Source organism: Myotis daubentonii, chromosome 1 (assembly GCF_963259705.1).
Source record: "Myotis daubentonii chromosome 1, mMyoDau2.1, whole genome shotgun sequence".
Classification (NCBI taxonomy): Eukaryota; Metazoa; Chordata; class Mammalia; order Chiroptera; family Vespertilionidae; genus Myotis; species Myotis daubentonii.
The window spans coordinates 137,245,663-137,263,426 of NC_081840.1; the positions used below are offsets into that span (position 1 = coordinate 137,245,663).

General features: G+C 44.0%; 1 protein-coding gene across 2 annotated transcripts; it reads left to right on the forward strand.

Moving 5' to 3' along the window:
* The first annotated feature begins 720 nt into the window (after positions 1-720).
* On the forward strand, positions 721-10,565 carry BMI1 (BMI1 proto-oncogene, polycomb ring finger). Of its 2 annotated transcripts, XM_059660808.1 has the most exons (11): positions 721-858; positions 5,583-5,713; positions 6,039-6,135; positions 6,702-6,757; positions 6,858-6,908; positions 7,065-7,173; positions 7,254-7,299; positions 7,719-7,817; positions 8,166-8,246; positions 8,329-8,467; positions 8,550-10,565. In XM_059660808.1, exons 2-11 carry the CDS (start codon positions 5,602-5,604, stop codon positions 8,555-8,557), a joined length of 798 nt encoding a protein of 265 aa, XP_059516791.1. In that variant the 5' UTR covers positions 721-858; positions 5,583-5,601; the 3' UTR covers positions 8,558-10,565. The 2 variants fall into 2 exon arrangements, with proteins under 2 accessions (XP_059516791.1, XP_059516788.1); XM_059660805.1 differs by having other exon boundaries at positions 8,329-10,565.
* Positions 10,566-17,764: the final 7,199 nt, after the last annotated feature.

Here is a 17,764-nt window from a genome sequence, read left to right on the forward strand (position 1 = left end):
GCCGTCGCGCAGAGCGAGGGGGAGGGGGCCGGGGCCGGGCGGCGCGCTCCGCGGGGAGGGGGCGGCCACGGGCCCGACTACACCGACACTAATTCCCTGGCCGCCCTTAAGGAATGAGGGGAGCACGTGACCAGGGGGCGGGGGAGGGGGCGGGCGGACTCTGAGCCATTTTGGAGCCGGTGTCAGTTTCCACTCTGCCTTCAGCGGTGCATTTTTTTCCACCGTCCCCTCCCCCTCCTCACCCCGCCACCCCTCCCCCCGCCGCTCCGCACGCACACTCACGGCGCCCCCCACTCGCCCACTCCCCCCACAGCAACTATGAAATAATAATTGTAGTATTAAAGGCAGAGATCGGGTGAGACAATGGGGATGTTGGCGAGGGAGCCCCGATCCGGATTAGAAACACCTCCCGGCCCCGCAGAATAATACTGATCGCGCCCCCTCCGCGCGCTCCCTCCCCCGAGTGCGGAGCGGGAGGCGGCGGCGGCGGCTGAGGAGGAGGCCAAGGAGGAGGAGGCGTTGGAGGCTGAGGAGGAGGAGGAGGCCGAGGCGGAGGAGGAGGAGGAGGCCGAGGCGGAGGAGGAGGAGGAGGAGGAGGAGGAGGTGGTGGAGGAGGAGGAGGTGGAGGAGGAGGAGGAGGAGGAGGAGGAGGAGGAGGAGGCCGGGCTCCGGAGGCAGCATGAGCAGAGCGCGGCGGCCGCGGCTCCTCTCGGCTGCGCTCGTTGCCCATTGACAGCGGCGTCTGCAGCTCGCTTCAAGATGGCCGCTTGGCTCACATTCATTTTCTGCTGAACGACTTTTAACTTTCATTGTCTTTTCCGCCCGCTTCGATCGCCTCTCGCCGGCTGCCTTTTCCGGGTACGTAGGAGTCGAAGCGCCCCGGGCCGGGGCCGGGGGCCGGCGGAGGCCGCGCGGGGCTGGAGCTGGCCGCGGGTGGACGGGGAGCGCCCCCCCCGCGCCTCGCCCCGCCGGCCGGGAGGGCGCTGACAGCGTGGGCACCGAGCCCCTCGCCGCCGCCGCCGCCGCCGCCCGCCGGGCCCCGCGCGCCGCCCGCGCCCGCGAGCACGCGCCCGCGCCGCCCGCCGACTCCCGCGGCGCCGGGACCGACCCGCAGCCCGCGCCGCGCCGCGCCGCCGCCAGCCGGGCTCGGCGCGGCTCCAGCCGCCTCCCGCTCCGCCCGGACGCGCCGCGCGCGGCCCCACGTTTTAGTTCCTTTCTCCCCCCCGCGCCCCTCTGCACCCTCGCGACGCACATGGCCCCCGAGAAGAACACTTGTATTCGCAGCCTCTGCGGCTCCCGCGGCCGCGGCGCCCTTTGTTGGGAGGTAGATTTGGATGAGACGGGGACGGGCTCCTGAAATCGGGAGCTGCTTGGGTCAAGTGGCTCCCCTCCTCTCCCGAAGAAAGGGCTCTGGGGGGGTGTGAACCGCCAGAGAACGCCCCCATTTTATAGGGACGGGTTACGTGGGGGGCAGCGGTCCCGCCAAGGTGAGTGTTAGCCTGGGGGGAGCCCAAATAAAAATGTTATTAACTTAAGTTGGAGGGACACTTGTGTGAAATTGGATGGCTTGTAAGATGGCGGTTCCCAGTTGTTTGCAAGGTTTCCTGCGTTTGTGTTTAAAATGGTAAAGTTTTCAAGGTGTTGTTTGTTATTAGTCTTGAGTGAGTTATCTAAACATCACTTGGGACGTGCTCACTGGGAAGTGGCCATTTCAAATTTGGAGCTTTTTTGGGGGGAAGGATGATGGTGACTGGACGTTCGTCTTGCAGGAGGTTCCCTTTCTTTCAGCTTTTTCCCTCTCGGGGACGACAGTTTTCCTCGCACCCTCTACAATGGGATGCACGTAGAACCGTGACTTAAGTCCACTATGTTTTATAGATTTTGCTAAATGTCAGCATAGGCCATATGGTAAAGAGATGCTTTGGAAAAGAGGCACCAAAAAGTGATTGAATATAATTACGCAGTCTTTTGGGTTTGGCAGCGATATTGTCTGATCTTTTATTCCCAGAGATTTACAGTTAATAATTGGAAATAAACAAGTAGAGAGACTTTGATCATTTCCAATTGCAATAAAAGGATTTAGTGGGCTTAGTTGTCACGGTTCAATATTTGAAAGAGAAGACTGCATTAACCCCTTCCCTTAAACTAGGCAAAATTCTGGGCATATTTTTCCAAATACAAGTGTAGGTTGGTGGTACCTGGAATGTTATGAGTAGTTCAATTTAGATCTTTAACCTTCAGATTCTGGAAACACATTATAAGCTATATTAAACACTTGAAACTTAATGATGCAAATTGTTGACAGTATATATATATATATATATATATATATATATATATATACACACATACTAATTTATGAGACTACGTTAACATTTGAATGAAGTGGTCTAATCAGAATCTCTCAGAGGTTGATTTTATGAGCAATTTTATAAATTTTTAATACTTGAGTACATTCCCATACTTCTACCCCAGAGTGCAAGTGTTTGAAATAACTTACCTGTGCAAGTTATACATCTAGTAACAATGTCTTTAAGGTCATGGATAAGTCATGGTGTGTGCACTTGTGTATACACATACACACACTTTTGTAAGAAAATTGAGCATTTCATTGTACTTGATGTTCTACCAAGTCCTTGGATGAGCACTAAGCAGAATTCTCCCTAGGAGCCAAGCTCACCCCTACTTCACCCATACTTGCATTGGGCTGTGAGCCTCCACTGGGGTTTTGAAATTGATTTGCATTTCTTAGATTGCAGTAGTCAAGCCAATTGTTAACATAATAGGAACTTGCTTCTGTTTTCCTTCATTTTGACATTACTGGTATTAGGCCTCCAATCAAATTGACAGCCCCAACTAAGTATGCCATAATGGCAAGTTTTAACTATTGACTATTTTTACCATTGTATGTCTGATGCATTTTTGCTTGCTTAGTTAGCAGTTTCTATGTTGGAACCTAAAAGGTTTTCACTTCTAAGGTGCAAGTGTTTCTTAAACCTTTTGAGCATGTCAAATGTTTCCAGTCTTCATTAAGCTGCCAGTACTTTCAAATGGTGTAAAAAGATAAAGACCTGATTTTTATATAGTAACAAAGTGATACTTATTAGCATCATAAATGATAATAGGGTTGTGGCCAAATTCTTCTGAACTTAAGTAGAGGAGTTGTGTGAATTAAAACTTTAAGATGAATTTGAAAGGGTTTTTGGTCAAGTATATGTGACTTAAATATTTAAAGCCAATCAGTAGATAACCCTCCACTGAGGTTTGACTGTCGTGGTGTGTTAATATTTGTGTTTGGTGTTGGTTCTCTATAAAGTAGAGAAGTAAAGGCAGCTCTTTTTATTGAAGCCCCTAACTTAATCTTCGTGACCGGGCATTCGTGTGGTATGCTTTTACCGGCTAGGGCAGGTCCTGTGGTGTCACAGAGAGAGTTTTCTTAACCAAGAATACTTGTTTTTAATCACCAAGTGCAATGGATTTAAATATTGCTACTCTTTAGGGATACTGCTCCACCCACAACTCCTCTGCAGCCCCTCTTAGACTAAATCAATAATATGTTGACAATATTCTTCTAAACAAGTAACCCAAAGATAACTGAGGAGTCACACATGAAGCTTTCTGGTTGAAGTCGCTGGTTGCCCCTGTAGGCACTTTCATAAAAGAGGTTTTGTTTTTACCAATTTTTAGTACTCTAAAGCCTTTAGTTTCAGCCATTGATGTATGTTCATTGGTATTTCCCTCCTCTACATAAAAATTTCCTAAAAATTACAACCTTAGATACATCTTCAAGTTTCACAAGCTCCCAGATTTCTATTCAAGGCAACTTCGAGAATGTCCTTCAAGACAGGTCTAGGAACTTAGTCTTATTTCAGGTTCTGAAATGAGTGTAGTGGGAATAAGAAATGTATTTTTCAAGAATACTACACAAAATAATTGACTTCCTTGATTGTACACTGATGTATCATTGATGATAGTTCCCCACTGTGACCTTTTATAACATGTAATATCTGTTGGGAATATCATTTCATCGTGTGGGGGTCTCTGTGGAGGTTAGGCTGAGAAAATGGCATTTGTTTTCCTCGTCCATGGTTGCTCTGGGTTGACAAGGTGTTGATTTAGCATTGGGAATGGGCTGTGGTCACATGGTTCTTTACATATTGTCACTATTGTGGAGATTAAAGAAGTTTTTCTTGTCTCCAGCATAGCTCAAATAAAACACAGGGCTTTTCCCCTTCTCCTCTTCTTGTAAAGTAGATTTCAGTTTTTAGCCTTTTCAAAACTTTGTATCGCTCATCTACTCTACAGCAGAACTTCATATTAAGAAAGCTTTAAAGAAGTTCAGTTCAATAAACATCTCTGCAATTTGAGCTCTGACGGTTTCGGGCTAAGTGCACAGTTGGCAATTCTCAAAAGATCCCTTCGTGAAATTTTTGATCTAGTGATTGCAAACAGGAGAGACCGAAAGAGTCAAGATCTAAAAGAAGCTCTTCGCACAGAATCGAAGTGGAATGAGGCCCCCAAGAGTGTCCGAAATGGCCGGGAGTGCGGTTTGCATTTCCCTTTACCACTCGCCCACTCCGGGTCCCCAAACTGCCCCGCTGGGTCGTGGCGGGCAGGGATCTTGTTCCCCAGAGCCGTGGGCCTCGTGGGGCTGCCCCACCCCCGAGCCTCGGCGCCCGCACCCCACCCCGCCCCCGCGCCGGCCCCGCCTCCGCGCCGCGCCGGCCCCTCCCCCGCGCCCGCTGCCTCTGCCACCGCTGCCCCAACCACCCCGCACGCCCGCCGAAGCTCGGCTCGGCCTGGGTCCGCAAGGAGTTGTAGCTGTGGCCGGATGCCAAGTGTAAGTGTAAGTTGCTATGGAAACCCCGACAGAGGCGAGTTCCGAATCCGGAGCTGACGGAGCGGCGAGCCCCGGTGCTGCCGGATCCGCCCCTTGCATCCCGGCCCCGGGCGCCCGCGCTCAGGCCCCAGCCCCAGGCTGACTCGAGGTGCTCCTCCTGAGGCCCCAGCACCCAGCTCCGGAAATGCCAGGGATGCAGATCGAGCAGAATTTATTTTCCCTTTGTGTTGCGTAAAAAACGTGCCAGGTTCTGGTTGCTGGAAGCGCCTAAAACAACAGGAACCCCTGGAAAGCCAGGGCATGCTCCTGGGTTTCGATTGACGATCCATAAGGTAGCTTTACAATAAACTTGGGAGACTGAACAAGCCCTAGCGGTTGGTAAATATCTGTGGGGACTGTGGCGACAGCAGCAGCCCTGGGGCTTCTAGGCTGGAGGACAAATGGAAGAAAGAGACCCGAATACTCAGCTCCCTGCCCCCACCCCAGACCTTCTCTTGTCCTACTGGAATGACCGGAGGACCACAAGTTAACTTTAGTTGGAACCTTTTTCACCGTTTCACGGTAATTGATTCAAGCCTGATTAGTAGATTTCTTCTGTAGAATTCATTGGGACAGTCTAGCTGTACAATGTTAAACGAGTTTCATGAACACCTCAGCATTTCAGAGTGTAAGGTTACTAGGAGTTGGAGATAATGTCGATTCTCTTTCTGTAAATTATGGCCAATATTTCTATGTCTTGCAGGATCTTTTATTAAGCAGAAATGCATCGAACAACCAGAATCAAGATCACTGAGCTAAATCCCCACCTGATGTGTGTGCTTTGTGGAGGGTACTTCATTGATGCCACAACCATAATAGAATGTCTACATTCCTGTAAGTACAAAGTTTTAGACCTTTTTAATGTCATATTTCACATTTCATCCTGAAATAGGAAAACTAACAATTCCGCAGTCCTTGGGAGTGTTGGTACAAAGTGATGGAATCGTTTCTTCTCTTGGATTTAGTGACTTTTTAGTGACAAATATTTAATAAAATATTATATAAGTATGCAATGTAGAAATGTTCTCAGGATGTTAGTTTATTTAATTGAAAATATATTTTGGCATTTACCAGTTTGCTACTGTTCTCCATTTTTAACACTAATTTTAATGCTTAGCATATAATTTCTAAACTTGCAAAAATGTGTTTTTACTTCTAGTCTGTAAAACATGTATTGTGCGCTACCTAGAGACCAGCAAGTATTGTCCTATCTGTGATGTCCAAGTTCACAAAACCAGACCACTACTGAACATAAGGTAGAAAATTTTTAAAATCATTGTGTTGTTGGAATTGCATAATTTAGTGAAGGGTTACCCTGTTTATTTCTTCACAGAAAACTTACCCTCGAATCCCCACCCAATGTGTATGCTTTTTCACAGGGTAGCCCTTAACTTCATGCCATGTTAATAATGACTAATTGTAAACAAAGTTCAGTGTTATTCAAGTGATTTTAAGATTTTTGAAAACTGAATCAGTTTTTCATTTTCATTGTTTTATTGATTTAATAATAGGCAAAAGTGAATGTGTTCAAAGTGCTTCTATTCTCCTTTATTCTCTTTCATAGCTAATTTAGTAACTTGAAGGGCATACATCTCATGACTCAGTAAAATTCGAAGAATTTATTGAATATAAAATAAAGTATTTTTCTACTGATTTAAAATAGTGCTACTACATAAAGAACTTTTGTTATCTTATTAATGTAGTTATAGACAGAGTCATAGTCAAGTAAAATACAATAGCAGCAGGAAAACAGGGAATCTATAATAACTTGTGAACATTTTTAGTTTTTGTCATATTGATATTTTCCTAATTTTTTTTTCAGGTCAGATAAAACTCTTCAAGATATTGTATACAAATTAGTTCCAGGGCTTTTCAAAAGTGGGTAACTTGCTTAAAAATTAATTTTTAAAAAGTATTTTATCAGTTTTACCTGCTATACCAAATGTTTAAATCTTTCCCCTCCCCTCCCCCCCTTTAGATGAAATGAAGAGAAGAAGGGATTTTTATGCAGCTCATCCTTCAGCCGATGGTAAACTCTTTGGAGGGGGGAAGACATTTTATTTGGAGGGAGAACTTTCAATAATTTATTAAAATTGACTTTAATCCAAATATCACTTCTATTCTCATATATAATATATAATTAAATACTTAATTTTATAATTTGACTTTCATAATGTCTTTATAGCCACCAATGGCTCTAATGAAGATAGAGGAGAAGTTGCAGATGAAGATAAGAGAATTATAACCGATGATGAGATAATAAGCTTATCCATTGAATTCTTTGATCAGAACAGGTAAGTTTTTTAGGAAATGTGATTTATACTTATATGTTTATTAGATACATTGTTCCACTAATAAATGATCTGTTTCTTAGATTGGATCGGAAAGTAAACAAAGACAAGGAGAAATCTAAGGAGGAGGTAAGTTTCCATGTTTCAAAAGCATAAAAAAAAATTTAGGTTCTAAATTTTATGAGTGAATGTTGCCCTTTAGAATATTCTAGGGTCAGATGATGCTGTTAAGTAGAAGAAAACTGTCATGTTTGATGTTTAAAAGTGACATATCTGATAGTTTATAAATAGAATTTAGTTTATATATGCTTGCTATTGTTACAAAGTATTTTAAATAAGTAATGTTTAATGCTTTGATATACTTAAAGTCTTATTATATCAAGAATCTGTTCATTTAATATTTATAAAAATAGTAAATGCAAAGTATAGTTAAGAATTTAGTCATATCCCACTTTTAGGGATACCTTTTATCACCCAGACAATCTAATTAAAACTTTTTTTTAATCTGAAAGTTAAGAATAAAAAAATTCTTTTCTAAATGTACTTAGGTGAATGACAAAAGATATTTACGATGCCCAGCAGCAATGACTGTAATGCACCTAAGAAAGTTTCTCAGAAGTAAAATGGACATACCTAATACTTTCCAGGTATGTACTTTAGTGTTCTTGCATTTTATAGAGATCTCTTTTTTTTTTTATTCAATGAGTTGTGTTTTTTTGGATTCTGAATCCCAAAAAGCAATTTTAAAAAATTTAAGAATTTAATTTAGTACTTAACTTGGAAATATCTCTTAAAATACTGTTTTATGCTATGAAAACAAATCACTTAATAATTTCAAGAAATATTTTTCCTTATTTGAGATTTCAAGAGTGATCCTTTGTCTAAATGTTTGGAGAATATGTTTTTTTAAAGCACTTTTGGGTTATATTTAGACCAAAAAAATCTAGATTTACTTTTGCACTGTGATATTTAATTGAAATATCATTTTTCAATAGATTGATGTCATGTATGAAGAGGAACCTTTAAAGGATTATTATACACTAATGGATATTGCCTACATTTATACCTGGAGAAGGGTCAGTAGCATATCTGATACAGATTATTGTGGTAAACTGTATTTAAAGAGTTAAGATTAATTTCTTCCTTTTAACTTTGTAGAATGGTCCACTTCCTTTGAAATACAGAGTTCGACCTACTTGTAAAAGAATGAAGATCAGTCACCAGAGAGATGGACTGACAAATGCTGGAGAACTGGAAAGTGACTCTGGAAGCGACAAGGCCAACAGCCCAGCAGGAGGTATTCCCTCCACCTCTTCTTGTTTGCCTAGCCCTAGTACTCCAGTTCAGTCTCCTCATCCTCAATTTCCTCACATTTCCAGTACTATGAACGGAACCAGCAACAGCCCCAGCGGTAACCACCAATCTTCCTTTGCCAGTAGACCTCGAAAATCTTCAGTAAATGGGTCGTCAGCAACTTCATCTGGTTGATACCTGAGACCTTAAGGAAAACAATTTTAAATCCCTGATTTATATAGATATCTTCATGCCATTACAGCTTTATAGATGTTAATACATGTGACTATCGTCCAATTTGCTTTCTTTTGTAGTGCATTAAAGTTGGCTATAAAAGATGGACTAGATGTGATATTGATATGGACGTTAATCGAAAAGGAAGATTGTTCCTATAAAGAATTGGTTTCTGAGAGGCAGACAAGATTTTTTTCTGTGTTAGGAAAGATATGAAATGGTTTCTGTAACGGTTTGGATTTGAAAATATTATGCAGTGGATATAAACGTTTGGCCATAGTTTGTTAATCTCAACTAACGCTGCCTATGTTACATTCTCCTTGATTGTTCTTGTTATTAAGCTGTTTTGTGAACCTGTAGAAAACAAGTGCTTTTTATCTGAAAATTCAACAAACAGAAAGAATATGCATAGAATAATGCATTCTATGTAGCCATGTCACTGTGAATAACGATTTCTTGCATATTTAGCCATTTTGATTCCTGTTTGATTTTTAATTCTCTGTTGCTACGCAAAACCGATCAAAAGAAAGTAAACTTCAGTTTTACAATCTGTATGCCTAAAAGCGGGTACTACCGTTTATTTTACTGACTTGTTTAAATGATTCGCTTTTGTAAGAATCAGATGGCATTATGCTTGTTGTACAATGCCATATTGGTATATGACATAACAGGAAACAGTATTGTATGATATATTTATAAATGCTTTAAAGAAAATATTGTGTTTCATGCATTCAAAAATGGTTGTTAAAATTCTCCCAACCAGTTCGACCTTTGCAGATATCATACATTTGAGCCTTTTCGGCATAGAATATTTTTAATGTGGATATCTAATTCTAAAGTCTGTTCCTTTGGAGTAATTGGCAGATCATATTGACTTTCTCTAGTGATACATATTTACTTTTAAAATATATTGCAGAAAAACTTTTAACAAAGGAATTTGGAAATAGTGTCTTCATTTCCCATTGCTTATGATGAAATTACTGTGTCTTACAAATGTATATTGATCACTATAGTCTTAAGACAAATTTAAAAATAAACCAGCAAATTGCTGGAGGAAGACATTATCTAAAATTATTTTAATATGTGGTATAACAAGTAATTTAAAATTTAAGAGTTGCTTTTATAGTTGTAAACAATGGCATATGCCCTCTCTCTAATGTCTGTAAATAGAAGCAATTTATCATGAGCTTCTACAGGTATTAATTTTTAAGTAGAGTGAGCATATTGAATTTAAAATATGAATAACCTCAACAATTTTCAGTTTGTACTTTGCTTTGGTCGAACTTGGTGTGTGTTCATCACCCATCAGTTATTTGTGAGGGTGTTTATATGAATATTGTTTCATGTTTGTATGGGAAAATTGTAAACAATTTCATTGTCCCCAGTCTGCAAAAGAAGCACAATTCTATTGCTTTGTCTTGCTTATAGTCATTAAATCATTACTTTACATATATTGTTGTTACTTCTGCTTTCTTTAAAAATACAGTAAATGAAGTTTTATGAAACTACAAATACATATATTTTTATTTTGACCTAAATTTGTACAGTCCCACTGTGTTGTTTCTAATTATAGATGTAAAATTAAATTTCATTGTAATTGGGAAAAGTTCAATAAAAGGGATATTCATTTAGAAAATAGCTAAGACTGTAATAAAAATTTGATATGAAAAGCACAATGTGCAGAAGTTTTGGAAATCCTATTGTGGATAACAACAGATAAAAGCTAAAGGGAATCCATTGCTGTCTTAAGTAGTGATGTTGGTAAGAAGTACATGATTTGTTGTATAATTGCTTAAAAACACAATTGAAAGATGTATCTGTTTATTTACTTTATAACCTTTGAAGTAAAAGTTACCCATGTTTGCCAATTTTGGTGAATTTAACTTCTTTTTCTAGGCCTCAACTTTTTCATATCTAAGACAAAGAAAAGTTAAAGTTTCAAGTGGTATTTTTACTTTGGGTGATTGTATGTATTAAAAAATGAAAAAACTTTTCAAAGGCTAAAAACTTCAGATGCTAGTGCACTGTCATTTGACTTATTCAAAACCAAATTGTAAAATCAACATGGGACTTAGACTTTAGTGATGAATTTATTTTTGAAGTTATTAAAATATCAAGATATTGCATTTATGGTTTAAGACTTATATTTGAAAATGTACATTTATTTTATTGGAAAGGATTTTTTTCTCTACTCAATTTGAAAATTGCTTAAGCAATTAAAGGGTATTTCAGCCAAAACTTCATTGTCTTTTAATAAAATAGAAGATTACAGTGTTTTGGATTTTTCTATAATCAGCCATCACAGTTTGGCAATTAAGATTTAAAACTTTTGTTAAAATACCATTTAAATTTCAACCTTACAAAAACCTATAGCAAAGCTAACTTTGTAACTCTTAGGAGTAAAAGCAGGTTACATGAAAAATTAAGTTTGGCTTTTGCTTCTGAAAAGTATTCTAGGATTCTATACTACAAAGGTAGTGCTAACAAAATATCCCACAGAAAATGCCTAAATTGATTTCACAGATTTTAGCTTAAAAGCAGAGAGAAAATGAAGCTAGTTGCTGATGTGTAAATAGTGATCTATCTTGCTTTACACATGCATACTACTTTACAACTACTTTTTGCTTTTAAAATTGCCAGCCGACCGCTAATTGCACTGAGTTGGAAAAAAAGAAAGCTGACTTAGCCTATCAACCACATTACTCCGTTCCCATTTCTATATGTGCCAATGTTAGGATCTCCGGAGGTATAATGCAACAGGCAGAGTAATCTGGTAGGGACTTTTCTTCATCCTTTTCCCTTACTCTTTTCCCAATATTTGGAGTTTTAGTTTGCGTGTGAAATTTGGCACACATATAGGCCTACCAAGATAAAGTTATGTTATGAAAACTTAAGAGGCGCTTAATAAGAACCCATGTGACATGCTGTTTGCACTGTCCAACAAGAAATGAACATGTTTGGTTTTTCAAAAATAGCTTACAGTCATCTTTGAGGGGATGGGATTTCAATTTTAGAAGCAATCTGCATAGGGACCCTAGTCTCTTTTAGAATCCTGGAATGAAGGAAGTTAGTTTTTTTCACTTATTTTAAAGGTTTGATAAATACGTATCTTCTCATTGCCCCTGGAATGACAATGGAAATTCTGATTTAGTTTAGTGCTTTCCCCAATACAGCCTAACTCGAATTTTATCCAAAACAAAAGGTCTTGGTGACATTACATGTAAATGACCCTTTAAAAAAACATACTTTTAAAGTGCAAAAAGGACAGAACACAGCTCCAGCGTAAGGCTCTTGGGTTAATTAGATAATGTCATTTCACTTGAGGGTATTTCTTCATATATAAAACGAACAGTACAACAGGTGATTTTTGCTAAGATCTCTCTAAAAAAAAAAATCTAACACCTCCAAAATAAAACCTTGAACTAAACTGGACTATTTTAGATAGTCTGGTCCTTTACAAGGAAGAGGTGGCATCACCTATTAGAGCCTCCCAGTAAATCTGACTTGGGAAATAGCCCCGTGAAGTCCTTGAGTCTTTAGATCTTGCAAATCTCAAGATCGGGCCAGTTTTGATTATGAAAGTCTCTGAAAATGTTTACACAGTCGAGTGTTTCCTGTTTCCGTAGTTAATTTTTTTTTTTTTTACCGTTTTTTCTTCTTTTGGTTCTTGAAACGGATTTCCTTTATTTGCACCAGTTTCTTTTTCTTAGTGTGCAATTTCTAGGTCGCACAAAGACCTCACTATCAACTTGTCTTCAAGTCGACGGCATCAAAAGTCATTTATCTCTGGAAAGGCTACTTTAAGATCCTTGTGGGTTTTCTGAAGGAGTTCAAGTGTATGTGGAAAACTCATCCCGAAGTCTATTTAACCTCCAAAAAATTAGTAAGCATTCAAAAGCTTCCAATGAATGAGTCAAAGTGCTTCCCATCTTTTAACTCTTGTCTTAAAATGTCCCTTCCAGAAGGAATTCCCAAAAGCAGCAGGTGTGGCTCCCACTTACATTTCAACACAAATATTACTTCTTGCTCTGATTGTTGGGGGTCAGCATGAAATCCAAACTTCAGAGAGGACGTGATTTCAAGTTCGGTACCGATTCGGCGCTCTCCAGCCCGCTAGCCTCCTCGGTGGCCAGAACCCAATTTGAGAGAAGAGACTCGGGAGGCTGAGGACGGCGTCCTGGGGCAGCGCGCTGGGAACTGGGATGGAAGGAGAACGTCGCACCGGAGAGGAAAGAGATCGCGGGAGGGAGGTCCGTCCGGGAGCCGCCGCCGTAGGTCTCAGCCCCCCCTGGAGAGGAAGATACGCGAGCAAAGCCAAAGACTGGCGCACACTGCGCGACTTGGAAGATAAAACCCGGGCGACGGTGACCGGGGTGGACAGGTCTACGGCTCCCCCGCCCCTATAAAGGCTTTGCATGCGCTGGTGCTTGGTGGCGAGCGCGCAGGACGCCGCCGGCCGAAGACCTCCGTCTCCCGGCAGCGCTGCCTCCCGGGTCCGGGGGCCTTTCCCCAACGGACGCGCTGGGAAGAAAGGGCCCTTGTCCCGCGCCCGAGGTTGTACTAGCAGCGCTCCGAGGGGTGCGGGAGTCCCAGCGCAGGCCCGCCCCGCCCGCCGCGCCGCGGGGTCCGGCCGCCCCGCGCGAGCCCAGGCCGCGGGCACCGGAGGCCATTTTGCGCGTGCGCCGCTCGCCCCGCGCCGCTCGGCGGGCGGATTCGCGTCCCGCCAATTTTGAAAGCTCGATTCTCAGGCCTGCGGGGCTCGGCTGGCGGGGAGACGACGTCGTTCCTCCAGCATCGGACCCGTGGCGACCGGCGGCGACAGCGGGTGCGCCTGGCCTGACAAGGAAGGCTTCATGGGCGAGGCACAGGCGGGTCCGCCGCCGCCGAGGCGCAGCGCCCGCAAAAACGGACCCCCGCCCGGAGGCCGCGGCCCTCCCTCGGGAGACTGCAATGGACCATGTTTGCGGGGCTGTTCCTGAGCAGCGCCTCGCTCTGCCCTCTGCCCTGCTTCAAATCCTCTGCCCTTCCCCCTGAAATAACCAGGTGTCCTTGGAGGTGGGGTTTCGGGTGGATAGATTGGAAACGAAATTAACACAATGTAAAACCACCACCCAAGGTTCCCCGAGGCCGCGCTTCGAGGCGGTGGCTGGAGAGGGTTCCCCAGTGGAGCCCGTCTGATGGGTGGAACAGGCTCTGCTCCCCTGGATGGGAACTGGACCCGGTGACATGGTGGAGGGAGGGGGCGGTGCGCGGCAAGAATCTCAAAATCGGGGCCAAGAACCACACGTTGGGACCCAACGGCGACGCCTAAATGGGTCTCCATCGGGGACAACCTGGGAGTTCCGCTGTCCTCGCGCCCCCGGAGCGGAGCGAGGGCGGCCCGAGGTGGGGTGTCGCCTCCGAAGGCGTTGGGGACACCACAGCGGGCTCCCTGCAGAGCCCGCGCCGGCTGGAATCCCGGAGTCCCGCGCGCACCCCAGAGACCGGGCGAGAGAAGGAGGACTTGGGGAGGGAGGTCCCGGTGGCGGCAGAGAAGTGAAAGCGGCCTGAAATGGGCGCTGCTGGGCGAGGCCTCTATCGGTGCTGCCGACCGACCGCAGGAGCCGCCATTTGGTGGCAGATTTCAGGATTTCAGTAGCATGTGTTGCACGTCACAACTGGCTTGTCTATGTGGCATGATTTCTTTAAAGCCGCCGTTAAAAAAAAAAAAGTGAATTTCCCCCTAGCCTAGGTGCTCCCCGGTGTGAATCCTTCCCCTCCCCCCGCGGACGGCTCCAGGCCTCTGCGGGGGCGCATTGCCTTGGGGCGCACCCGCTGCACCACCGAGGGCTGGTGCGAAGCGTGAGGAAGCCCCGCAGACTTCGTGGGGGTTTCCCTCCCCGTTGGTTTCCCCGATCCCGCAGCTCCCCCTCCAGGGTGAGAAAGAAGGATCTCATTTCCTGCGGGATCTCGACGGGCACTGCCCTTCGCCGCCTCACACCTCAGCGGGAGGCGGGGGAGCGCGGCGGCTCCGCGGCAGGACGCCGCCTGACCCAGGGCCGGAGCCCCGGGGAGGGACACCGGAGGGCCCCTGCGGTGCCAGGAGGCCGCAGCCACGCCGGTGCTGTCTGCGAGGGTTTCCGTGACAGCCCCCGAGCGTGGAGCCCACCGAGCGGGAAACAAAGGGCCCGCGGTGCAGGCGAGGCGGGGGCGCGCGCGATGCTGCCCCGGGCGCGGCCGGGCTCCCACTCGCGGGTGAGCAGGGCGCACGCGGGCCTGGGAAGGTGCAGGTCGAGCCCTGCGCCGCCTGCGGCCCCGCCTTCCGGCGGACCAAGTGAGCCGGGTCTTTGAGACCCAGCTGCCATGTTGCCTTCACGGAGGGCGCCAGTAATTTGACGCTCCAGAGGCAGTGACACCCCCAACCCAGGAGCCCCTTGGCCCTTCGTGCGACACAGCTGCGGTCACGGCCCGGAGGGACCGCCGGGCGCGGGTGGGCGGGGGCCCTGCGGGCGGCCAGCCGGCGTCCCCACTGCGCCGCAGCCGCTTTCCCTCGCCACCTTCCTTCCCGGCTGCGTGGCTGCGCGCTCCGCAGAGGCTCGGTTGCCAGTAGCAACCACACGACGGCGATTTGCAGCCGCGGTTGCCGCCGGGACCGCCGCCGCCTCGTACACCTCGGGGTCGAGCATTTGCAACTCTGGGGGTGGCCCTCTCGCCCCCGCCCCGGGATCTCATCAGGATCCTCGGCTCCCGCTCCAAAGCCAGCTCGCTGGCTCGGCCCTGCCCCCACGCAGACAATAGGGGAGCTGCGAGCGCCCGCTGCGCGCCGAGCAGGCACCTGAGCCCCCAAGAGAGCGGTGCTTTGGTTAGTCCTGTCCCAGGTGCCCTCCTCACCACCTTGAGCCGAAATTCTTGGTCAGTGGGTAGTCCATTGGGAAGCTTTTTTTTTTTTTTTTTTGGACATCAGAAATAAGGATGGTGGAAAAGAAAGAAGTCAAGACCAGACACCGACTCCCTTTCTAGTTACACAAAGAAGAGCGCGTATGGTTGTGTCTGCTCTTGGTAATGGCTTTCCTCCGGGTTAGAGCCACAGGCAAACACTACTAGCTTTCGTCTTAGTTTGCCACGAATATTTTGCACGAAATCCATAGTGGATTATGTTAGCGCAAACATTATATCCATATACTTGTCCTTGTTATACAGAAATTGCTGGGACATTTCTCCCCCCGCCCCCCCCCCCATTCATTTAATGATGCACATCACCCCTTGACAATGTGGACTGAGTGACCACACTGATGCATAAAGAAAATGAATGACATTAACCCTTATGAATTTTTCTGCCTTATCTGTTTTCTGTGGTTCTAGGACACTGATTTATTTTAAGTAGAACTCTTGTGTTTTAAACAGGTTTTTATTGAAGAAAAATCTTCCAAGTATCCAGAAAAGTCTTTAATTTAGCAAGTAGAATAACTCAGGAAATATGTGCACTGCTAAATTTCTTCCCTGTTCATCATTTTCCTGGCTTTAAATAATTATTTAGTTGAGTGTTCTTCGTGGATTGAAATTTCATGTAAATTACAGATGTGCTGAAATTCCTAAGTTTAAAGCTCCATGAGGACAAGCATCTGTTTTATTTGTATGCTCTGGAGTCCATTTAACATGACTCAACAATTTCCAGAGGATTCCAGAAGTTTAACAATCCTTGATAGAAAAACAAAACTTACTAATAACTACAATAAAGCTTGGATATCTTTAATGAGCTCAATGGAAAGCTAAACATTTTCCAGGCTAGTGGCCTTAATCAGATATCCTTATTCATTATGCCTTCACCTAAATATATTTCACATGTGGTAGATTGTACAGACTTGGCATTAACTATCTTTACAGTTCAACAGGAACATTGAAGGGGCTAGTATTGGATATTGCAAAGCTAAGACAATGCACCTTGAAATTTCCTATTAGTGTAAATTAGCTTTAAGACATACTGAAAGTAATAATGTCTTAACCATATCAGATGGTAAACTCAAATCAAGATGACTCCTAAAATGTCTCCTAGATATGGTGTTATAGAAGGTGTCACCTTTAAGCTGCACAAAATGTCAAGTTCACTAAATAAGACAGTTTACTTCAAAGAAGAAAGTTAGTGCTACTTGGCTCCTGGAGGCAACATAATGACCTGTAGCTTGCCCAAACACCCCCGCCCTCCTACCACCTTAAAAATAGGAAAGCAAGGCTTTAGTGAAAAGTTCCTTTCTATGGTCTTTCAAGAATGAAAAGCTCCAACAACTTGCTTTGGACCAAGTTAAAGAGATTATCTCCCTTTTTCATTACAACTGTGTCTTTCAATGAATTGAAGGATAAGATCAAAGTGCATTCATATTCATGTGAATTATCACTATTGACTTGAATAATGATGGATTTCATTGTTTTATTCAATCTGAAACCAGAAATGCTGCTGCTTTTGAGTCTCCACCCCTAAGGCTGTAGAATTTTTTCTAAGAGGACCCAAAAGCCAAGCAATTAGGTTTGACAACCACGTCATTTCCATAATGTACTTCCGTACAGAGGACCTTTTATTGGAATTGGTTACATTTCTATAGAATTTTATCACGTAATTTTTTACTCCTTTCCAACCTCCTGAACAAAACTCCAAAGTTCAATGAACTCACTTCCAAAATACAGAAGTATAAATTGTACTGGGAAAAACAGTAATGTTTAGAAAGCATCTAGCTGTTCATGAATCTGAAAATTAATGTTATCAGTAATTAACTCAGGAGAGTATTTTTGCTTTGAACATGATTCATTACAGTTTTTCTAGTGTAACTGAAGAACTCAGAGTAAGCTTGGGGAAATGTGTTTACCAGCTGTTTCTTTCTAAATATGCCTCATCACAATTTTCTTAAAATATTTTCACATGGGTTCTCTTCAGACTACCCCATCTTTCTAAGGAGAAAGAGGTTATGTGATCCAGAGGACCTCACTCACTATTATCAAATGACCATTCTACTCAAATTGCTCACATTTTAAAATTCTTGTCACTTTGGAGAACACTTTTAAGAAAATTTATTACAATAAAGTAAGTTTACAATAG